At 49.2% G+C, this 9,656-nt stretch overlaps 1 protein-coding gene across 2 annotated transcripts in view; it reads left to right on the top strand.

Moving 5' to 3' along the window:
* Nucleotides 1-3,256: 3,256 nt before the first annotated feature.
* Nucleotides 3,257-9,656, top strand: part of ZNF606 (zinc finger protein 606) — a 27,768-nt gene continuing 21,368 nt past the window's right edge. Inside the window, exons 1-4 of one of the 2 annotated variants that reach the window (XM_037731709.1) lie at nucleotides 3,257-3,298; nucleotides 4,681-4,762; nucleotides 5,310-5,366; nucleotides 5,854-5,942. In XM_037731709.1, coding sequence (XP_037587637.1) covers nucleotides 4,732-4,762; nucleotides 5,310-5,366; nucleotides 5,854-5,942 — 177 coding nt within the window. In that variant the 5' untranslated portion in view covers nucleotides 3,257-3,298; nucleotides 4,681-4,731. Of the gene's footprint in view, nucleotides 3,299-3,553; nucleotides 3,673-4,680; nucleotides 4,763-5,309; nucleotides 5,367-5,853; nucleotides 5,943-9,656 lie in introns of those variants that run through there. The other variant, XM_017509584.2, reaches the window with a different exon arrangement.

The following is a 9,656-nucleotide window of genomic DNA, read 5'->3' as shown; positions in this document are numbered from 1 at the left end:
TCTTGACCTCGTGATCCACCCGCCTCAGCCTCCCAAAGTGCTGGGATTATAGGTGTGAGCCACCGCGCCCGGCCTCCTCCTTTCTTTCTTGCTTCCTTTCTCTGACTGCTTGTGCATGCTCGCCTGTCCTTCCTTCCCTTCCTTCCTTCCCTGCCTCCCTCCCTCTGTTCTATTTCTTTCTCTCCCTCCCTCCCGCCCTTCCTTCTCTTTTCTCTTTCCTTCCTTAATTTCTCTCTTTCTCTCTCTCCTTTCTTTTCTCTCTCTTTCTTCTCCCTATCCCCTCCCCTCCCCTCCCCTCCCCTTCCCTTCCGTCCCCTCCCCTTCTTCCTTCCTTGCATGGGTCTTACTGTATTGCCCAGGCTGGTCTCAACCTCCTGGGCTCTAGCAGTCCTCCTGCCTTGGCCTCCCAAAGCACTGAGATTACGTGCATGAGCCACCCTGTCCAGCCTTGTGTGAAATTTTATTTATTTATTTATGAAATGGAGTCCCATCTGTCACCCTCTCTGTTGCCCTGGCCTCTTCCCACTCAGGCGGTTCCCTCCTCCACACTGACCGGCCTCAACAACAAGACCCAGTTCCTGTCGTCCCTTCGGACCGTGCCCAGCGACCTCACAACTGTCCACACAGTGGCGCAGCTGGTGCTTCCCTTCCGATTGTCTTGGGTGGGTGTCTTGGCACAGGAGGATGACTTTGGGCTTCAGGGCAGCTCTCTGGTGGTCCAGGAGCTAGGCCAGGCTGGGGTCTGCATGGAGTTCCACCTCCACACCCCCACCCATGAGTCCCCAAAGATGAAGAACATCATCCAGCAGATGGAGAGCTGCACCGCCACCATCATCCGGGTCTTCATCAACAGCTGCACTTCCAACTCATCCTGCAGGGTCTGGCAGGTGGAGACATCCTGGGCCAGGTCTGGGTCAGTCGGGACACTCTGCACATGGCACTGGCCCTGACCATGCTGGGTGCATCCCAGGTCCTGCAGGACTCGTTCAGCCTCCTGTTTCGCTATAGCCAGCTCCCTGACTTCCCTGAGTTCCTTTCTCACCTGCACCCTGCCAGGACCCCGGAAGCCATGTTCATACAGAGGTGTTAGGAGGTCACCTTCAAGTGCACATGGCCCCACGAAAGTTGGGTGCCAGCAGGGAACAGCACAACCACCACAGGAGTCCACTACTGCTCAGGAAATGAGAGTCTGAGGGCTGAGCACTACCCTTTCCAGAGAAGAGTAAAGTAAACATTGCCTACACAGCGGTCTGCACCCCGCCTGAAGGCCCTGGCAGCCTGTGAGCATGGGGATGAGGGGTGTGCAGATCCTCAGGACTTCAGTCGTGGCAGGTGAGAGGCGAACATTTCGAGTGGGGCTAAACATGGTGGCTCATGCCTGTAGTCCCAGTACTTCTGGAGACCAAAGTCGGGGGAGCACTTGAGCCCAGGAATTCAAGATCAGCCAGGGCAACACAGTAAGACCCCCAAATCCACAATTTTTTTTTTTTTGAAATGGAGTCTTGCTCTGTCACCCAGGCTGGAGTGCAATGGTGCAATCTCAGCTAACTGCAAGATCCACCACCTGGCTTCAAGTGATTGTCCTGCCTCAGCCTCTTGAGTAGCTGGGATTACAGGCATGTGCCAGCACACCTTGCTAATTTTTGTATTTTTAGTAGAGATGCGGTTTCACCATGTTGGCCGGGCTGGTCTTGAACTCCTGACTGAGGTGGTGGCCATGATCCACCCAGTCCTCCCAAAGTGTTGGGATAACAAGTGTGAGCCACCGTACCCCGCCAAGAAAAAAATGTTTTTAAAATTAGCCAATCATGATGGTGCATTCCTGTAGTCTCTTCTACTTGGAAGGCTCAGGTGTGAGGATTGCTTGAGTCTAGGAGGTCGAGGCTACAGCAAGCCGTGATGGTGCCACTGCACTCCAGCCTGGACAACAGGGCAAGACCGTGTCTCAAAAACAAACAAAAAGTGTGGAGTGGATGATTCAGGGAAGGGCAGACAGCAGGAAACTCTCTTGGTCTAAGCTATGGCAGAAGGATAGAGGCAGCACTCCTCAGTGAGGATATCTTGTGTTCACAGCCCTGAGCCACATCTTAGCAGGAGCACTGGATGAGGAATCTTTTTTTTGAGAAGGAGTCTCCCTCTGTTGCTCAGGCTGGAGTGCAGTGGTGCAATCTTGGTTCACTGCAACCTCCGCCTCCTGGTTCAAGCAATTATCTGCCTCAGCCTCCCGCGTAACTGGGATTACAGCTGCCCACCACAATGCTCGGATAATTTTTGTATTTTTAGTAGAGACGGAGTTTCACGAACTTGGCAAGGCTGGTCTTCAACTCCTGACCTTTTGATCTGCCTGCCTTGTCCTCCCAAAGTGCTGGGATGAGGCGTGAGCCACCGCGCATGGCCTTTTTTTTTTTTTAAGACAGGCTCTTGCTCTGTCATTCAGGCTGGAGTACAGTGATGCATTCACAGCTCACCACAGCCTCGATCTCCTGGGCTCAAGTGATCCTTCCACTGCAGCCTCCAGAGAAGCTGGGACTACAGGCGCGTGCCATCACGCTGGGCTAATTTTTGTGGGTTTTTTTTTTTTTTTTTGTAGAGATGGGGGTCTCGCTATGTTGCCCAGGATGGTGTCGAACTCCTGAACTCAATCGATCCTCCCGTCACAGCTTCCCAAAGTCCTGGGATTACAGGAATGAGCCACCGCGGCCGAAGTGCTCCATACATATTGATACAGGAAAACTCACAGGATGGGTTGCTGGTAACCCATGCTCCCATAAAGCTTGGCCTCTGAAAAAAGACCTGGGAACTAGCCCTGATGTTCTCAGCCGTGAGGCTTCACAGAGATGGGTAGCTCGAATTAGGTTCCTTATCTTTTTTTTTTTTAAGATGGAGTTTCACCATGTTGGTCAGGCTGGTCTTGAACTCCCGACGTCAGGTGATCCGCCCGCCTTGGCCTCTAAAGTGCTTGGATTACAGGCGTGAGCCACCACGCCCGGCCCAGGTTCCTTATCTTAAAGAGAATGACAGCAGCCACTTTCTCACAATCTTGCGAACGCCGAGTGAAGAATCCCTCGAGAGCGCTGAGAACTCGCCGAGCTCCTCCCGCGAAACCCGGGACCGCGAGTCAGAGCTGTCCTTTCACCCCGCCCACGTGGCGCGGGGCGGGGCGGGGCGGCCCAGGAGGCTGTTCTGTTGGAGGGGCTCTCTGGTGCCGGAAGTGCCGCCCGGAACTACAGCTCCCAGCAGCCCCCGCGGCGCGCCCCGGTCGACGCCGGGGAAGCCGCCGCCATTGTCCGCGGCTGAGGTGAGGCCTTCGCTCGGGCTGTGGGGCCGCCGTAGCGGCTGGGCTCGGGGGTTGGGTGAGGCGGCGCCAGGGCGGGTCCTGCGCCTGCACTTTCCGCGCCGGCCTTGCGCCCTCGTTGCCCTCGGCCCTCCCACCCCACGCCGGCCTCTGGCCTCCCGCTTCCAGCCTCCAGGCGCGCTTCCTTGTCTGGCCGTACCGGCCTGGGTGAATCCTGCACGTCGGCTCCGCGTGCCTTTGTCCCCGAGGCCGCGCCTGGGCCTCCCGAGCGCACTGCTGGGCCGGACCTCGGCGCGGGACAAAAGCCAAACGCCCCAGGCGAGGCGACCCCGAGCCTGCTGCGCCGCCTTCACGGGGGACCCGCGGCTGCGTGTCAGGTGAGGCCGGGACGAGCTTCTGCAGCGTCGCGGCCGCGTCGGTCTCGCGGAGGAAATTTGGGTCGGGAGCTCTGGAAGCAGGTGATACGGCTGCGTCTGAGGCCGTTGATGGGAAGAATAACCCCGTTCATTCCCCAGCCCGCCTCCCCGCCGGTTCACACAAAGCACTGTGAAGGACGCCAGACCCGGGTTGGAAACAGCTCTGGATTCCCTTAAACATGCGGTGACGGCGGCGGTCACTGTCAAGTTGCAAATAACAGTGCGAAATGCGGTTTGCATTCTGCGTTTTCGCGCTTATTCCGGTGCTCCTGAGGCTCACTGGGTGTTCTAGTGCTTTATACACGTACCCAAGAGTCCATTAAAGAGGTTGCTGACTTGTCCAAAGATCTGGAACCTGGTTTAGGGGTCTGGGCGCCAGGCCCATCTCTAAGTCCTCCACACACACACAAGCCTAGGCTTAGGAAATCTCGGACGTGGATTTTGTTTTGGAGGTGGGATTAAATTTACATAACATAATGTTCACCACTTTAACCACTTAAGTGTGAAGTTCATTGGTTTTATTGTATATTAATAAAGTTGTGCAATCATCACCACTGTCTAATGCTAGAACATTTCATCACCCCTCAAAGAAACTCTTGTTCCCATTAAGCAGTCACTCCCCATTTTATTTTTTCTCCCAGCTCTGGGCAACCACTAATGTATGAGGATTGCAAGTAGATTTTACAATAATTGTTGTCAAGTTAACCCGAAAGTTCCATCTATGTTGTGACTGTCTCTTGGGAATGGCTAACAAATTTATACCTTCTTATCGGAATCATGCTTTTTTTTCCAGCTTATGCAAATTACCCTTCATTTTTCTCCAGGAATTGTGTTATTTTTTTGACATGTAAATTTTCTTAAATTCTTGCAAGTTTTTTTGTTGCTTCTATGGATGGATTCCCTTCTTTATTCCCACTGGGTCTTCTGTGAGAATGGACCAATTTTGTCTTTTTTCACTTTTGTCATTAGGTGGGGAATTGCACTGTTCCTGGGCCGGTGTCTGGTCAGTCAGTCCTCAGGATGGCAGCCATCAACCCGTGGGCCTCCTGGGGTGAGTCCAAATCATGTTAATTCTGGGCCTCCCCTAACATTAGCTGCCACAGTCATGGGTCAGAGCCGGGGAGGGGCTGAGGACTTTTGAGGATGGAAGCGGGGTCTGTCTGTCTTGGTACAAAATTAGAAGAGATTGGTGGTAAAGGAGGAACATTGTTGGCGTAAAAGACAGTTACTTTTATGTGTTTTATAGTCTCTCCTGAGAGTTGTCATTGGTTTTAAGAGATTTTCTGGTGGTTTATGGGGTTTCCTAAAAGACAGTGATACATATGATAAAGTATTGTCTCTACTGCTCCTCTATATATTTTTACCTTTATTATTTTTTTACTTATATAGTATTGGTAACTTCAAAACAGTGTTAAGTAATAGTGACTCACATGTGCATTTCCTGTGTGAATCCAGCTTATGTTGGATTTTTTTATGTGCCTTTGGGCTCTGTTTATGGAATTTTGTAGTGCCCATTAGGGAGTCAGTTTCCTTTTGCATTTTGTTGCCTTTAATCACTAGGTTTGGTGTCACAGACCTAACCTGATTCTTCTGTGCAGGTGCTCTTACGGACCAGCCTTGGGGGATGACAGCTGTTGACCCATGGGCTTCCTGGGGTGAGTCAAGAGCCTGGTCAGCTGTGGACTGCCATGTTGTGGCCTCTCCCTGTAGTGCTCTGCACAGCTGGGGATCAGAATGGGGACCAGGTGGGGCTTTGGGGTAGATGATCCAGATCTGTCTCTGTGAAGAGTTGGAATGAGGAGGGGTCAGAAAGTTCTAATGAGCAATAAGATGATGGTGACATCTCAAGATGCATGAGAATTCATGTGTGGCTATTTAGGGTTCAGGCCCAGGAAGACTGGTCACACTAGACACTGCTTCTCAGAGATGGTACTTAATAGCACAGGGTGGGCAATGAGAGAGTCGTGTGTTCAGGTACTTTCATAACCTTCTCTGAGCCCTAATTCATTCATCTGTGAGGAAGTGGGTTTCTTCCCTCATTCAAGGGGGAGGGTCAGGGGCTGGTCCTTAGTCCCCGCCGGGAAGGAAGGGTGAGCTCCTGGCAGCAAGAGCTGCCTCCATGACTTTTTTCTCCTTCCCTAGCTCTGTGTCCTCAGGAGCCTGCCTGGCACGTGGAGGGGAGCCCCGAGGAGGGGAGGAGGGCCGCTGGGCTCCCAGCAGCCCAGGTGCAGGTGAGATGGGGCCTCCACTTATTCTTAAAGGGCTGTCCTTTTCTCAAAAGGATGATGTCCAGATTATCCCTGGTTATCCCAGTTGATGCGGCTTGCCAGTTTACAACAGTTAAGAGTTTGGGTAGGGAAGGAAGCAACTGGAAGTTAATGCTTCCTGAGAGCAGGTAGGGAGAATCAGGCAGTTTTTAGTGACTTAGAGCCTTGCTATCAACCAACCTGTCCACAGTGCTGAGCTCCGACTGTCCCTGGCATATTGTGGAGGATGAGGGGTAGTCCTTTTGGTTGGCAGCCCCACTTCTCTTCCCTCTTCCCACCTTTACTCATGTCTTTAGCACCTCATTTCAGCTGATGCTGTGCAGTGAGCTCCATCCTTGCTGTGAGGGGAACAAGGACAGGTGTGAGCCTCTACCCTGAGGAGCTCCCAGACCCTTTTCCAGGGTTATTCACTCAGTTAAGGACATCTCACAGCCTACCTGGGGTCACACATGCAGTGTGGGATGTGAGAAACCTGAGATGGGTAGAGTAGGCCTGCAGGAGCTCGGTTTACCTGATACTTTGGGAGATGGGACAGAGTCTCTGTGGAGGTCAGCTTTTGCTGTGGAGGGGAAGGCTGCTTGGGAGACCTGGACCAAGAGGTGAAAAGAATGCATCAGCCAGTTGGGCACAGCCTGGTGACTGGGAGTCTGGTCTCCTACAGAACCACAGGGGTGGGGGGTGGCAGGCAGCACACTGTGTGACCAGTGTTTGAGACTGACTCCAGTTAGATTTTAGGCTGGAGAGGCCAGGATGAACCCAGCTGAATGCCTGAATGCCTGCTGCAGAGCTTCAGAAGTCTTGGGATCAGCGGGCACCAGGGTCCCGAATGTGGCTGGCAAGATTCCCCTGATGGGTGTGGAAAGAAGAGGGCTGTGGGAAGCAGGCTGGTGTTTCAGGCTTCAGTCTGACTAGGGCCTGGGAGCTAGGAAGGAGAGGAAGATCAGAGAAATAAAGAAATCAAGGCAGGTGACTTTGTGATTATGGGGATCGGGTGGCTCCCGAGAGAAATAGGATGATGGAATCAATTTGGAAAGGTGTCATCTCCCTGCATTCCTCCTGCTTAGTCTCCTCACCAGATGGAGCCACTTAAAAAAATTTTGTAATAGCTTTATTGAGACAGTATTGGCATACTATAAAGTTTATCCTTTTAAAATGTATCATTCAGTGGTTTTTAGTATTCACAGAATTGTGCAACAATACCAGTATCTAAATCTAGAACATTTTCATCATCCTAAAAAAAAATCCTGTACCTATGAGTAGTTACTTTCTGTTCCCCCTGCCAACCACTAATGTACTTTCTGTCTCTGTGGATTTGCCTAGTCTGTACACTTCATATAAATAGAATCTTAATATAATCTTAATATAATCTTAGCATAATATTTTTGTTTTTACGAGTTATCCATATTGTAGCATTTCATCAGTATTTCTTTTAATGACTGAGGCAGCCATTTTTAACCTCCTCTTTTCAGTTTTTTAGAGTTGTGTCTGTATTTCTAAGTGGGAGAGTTTTTTAAATTGGTTTTTCCTAGTTCATCAAAGTTACATGTACTCTGTTAGCTCCCTGCTATGAAAGATGAAGAAAAAGAGTTTCATTACCTTTTTTTAAGTCTTTTATTTGTAAGTCAAAATAATGAATCAAGGCTGGGCGCAGTGGCTCATGCCTGTAATCCCAGCACTTTGGGAGGCCAAGGCGGGTGGATCACCTGAGGCTTTAAGTTCAAGACCAGCATGACAAACGTGGAGAAACCCTGTCTTTATTTAAAAAAAAAATAAAAAGAATCAAGCAGATACTTGGATATAAAACAAGATTTAAAAATAATGTCTCTACTTTATGCCTCTCCCCCAAATTAAAAAATGTTAATAAAGCTGCCCACAGTTTCAAATCTGGTGGGTGAAGTGCATCATAAGTATGCTGTCCCCACTTGGCAGTGTTGCCATCCCTGGTCCAGGTGAGATGGGAAGCAGAAGGGCCTGAATCATACAATACAAGGTGATCGTTGCCTGGCATCACAACTTGGGCAGCTATGAGGTTTGGTGCTGCTACAATGTACAGTCATTATTAAATCCTAAAACAGAATCATTAGCAGTGAAGCTAGGCTATCCTGAAAGATGGCCCCTGAATCAGACTCAGGAGTAGAAGTTAGCTTTAATAAAACACTGCGAAGATAAGCCCTGTTAACTACCATGCTACATTCTGCTGTTTATTTATGCTAGGGTTTCTGAGAATTATCAAATTTAATGCTGAGAAAATAAAACAGAATTAAAAATAACACCCTCCAATGTCTGAAGAGTTGTGATTTCTGACAACATGTTCCTGGCTGGCCCTCCACCCCACGCTCACTTTGGATTTTTCCCTGTGGGAAAGTTGGACTTGACTGTTGCGTGTTTTTAACTAAATGAGATTAATCCTGTGTCCCTTTATTGTTCCCTCGAAGTTAAATATTTATTGAAATAAAGCATTTATCTGGTGAAAACATCAAATGCTGTCATCCCTCATTATCTTAATAGTCCATTCATGGAAGTATCAGTTGAATAGTTAGGTTTTAGCTACAGAAGCCCTCATCCCATTATTTCTAGGAATAGGGGAAAATAATAATTGTAGTGATAATATCCCATTCCATCCTAAAACCCCAACCAGCCTCTCCAAATATGGAAGCATTCAAATCCCTCTGTAACAGTTCGCCAAGGATATCTGCTTAACAAACATTATGCACATAAAACTCCAGTAATAATCCTGCACCTATCCTTGGTCATACTTGAGGATGTGCACAGTCGAGTTGTGTTTTCCTTGGATAACACAATGAAATTCTACCTGCAATGAAATTCTACCATAGAAGCCATCTGAATTGCCCCGGGGTCCTTGAAGGGGGAGCAATTGGGCAAGATCTGTCAGCGAAGATCTGAGACCCAGCTAGGCCTCTTGGTCTTCTCTCTTTCAGACGCTCACAGGATTTAAATGTGTGGCTGGTTTGTTAGCAGATTCCATAAAGTACTTCAGAATGCCTAGATAAATGCTTATGCGTGTATACAAAGTGATATGTGCAAAAATGTTTATGAGAATTTGGGTGAAACACTTTTGCAAGTCATCCTAGGGTATAATTGGAAAATGCAAATTTAGCTCATAATGGTGACCTGTGGACCAGAAGGATTTGCTCCTCCCGCTAGCAGGACTCCTCTCTCTAACACCTTTAACCCTCAGTGTCAGGGAACAGTGAAACCTGTATTTCTTCTATCCTTGAAGGGTCCCTTTCATCTCCACAGCTCATGAGACTAGGTGCCTGTCTTCTACAGTCTCTTCGTTATGGCCTTTTGGTTTTGCATTTTCCTTTGCAATTCTAGGCTGAAGGTGTTTACTGTGTTCCCTTACCATCCACTTATTTAATTATTTTTATTTTTGAGACAGAGTCTCACTGCATTGCCCATACTGGAGTGCAGTGGGGTGATCTCAGGTCGATGCAGCCTCCCCATCTCATATTTAAGGGATTCTCATGCCTCAACCTCCCGAATAGCTGGGATTACAGGCGTGTGCCACCACACCTGGCTAATTTTTGTATTTTAATTTTTATTTTTTTTTATTTTATTATTTTTTAAGACGGAGTTTCACTCTTGTTACCCAGGCTGGAGTGCAATGGCGCGATCTCGGCTCACCGCAACCTCCGCCTCCTGGGTTCAGGCAAT

This window comes from Cebus imitator, unplaced genomic scaffold (genome assembly GCF_001604975.1).
Source record: "Cebus imitator isolate Cc_AM_T3 unplaced genomic scaffold, Cebus_imitator-1.0 Scaffold417, whole genome shotgun sequence".
In the NCBI taxonomy this organism is placed as follows: Eukaryota; Metazoa; Chordata; class Mammalia; order Primates; family Cebidae; genus Cebus; species Cebus imitator.
This window is presented reverse-complemented; position numbering and strand designations above follow the sequence as displayed.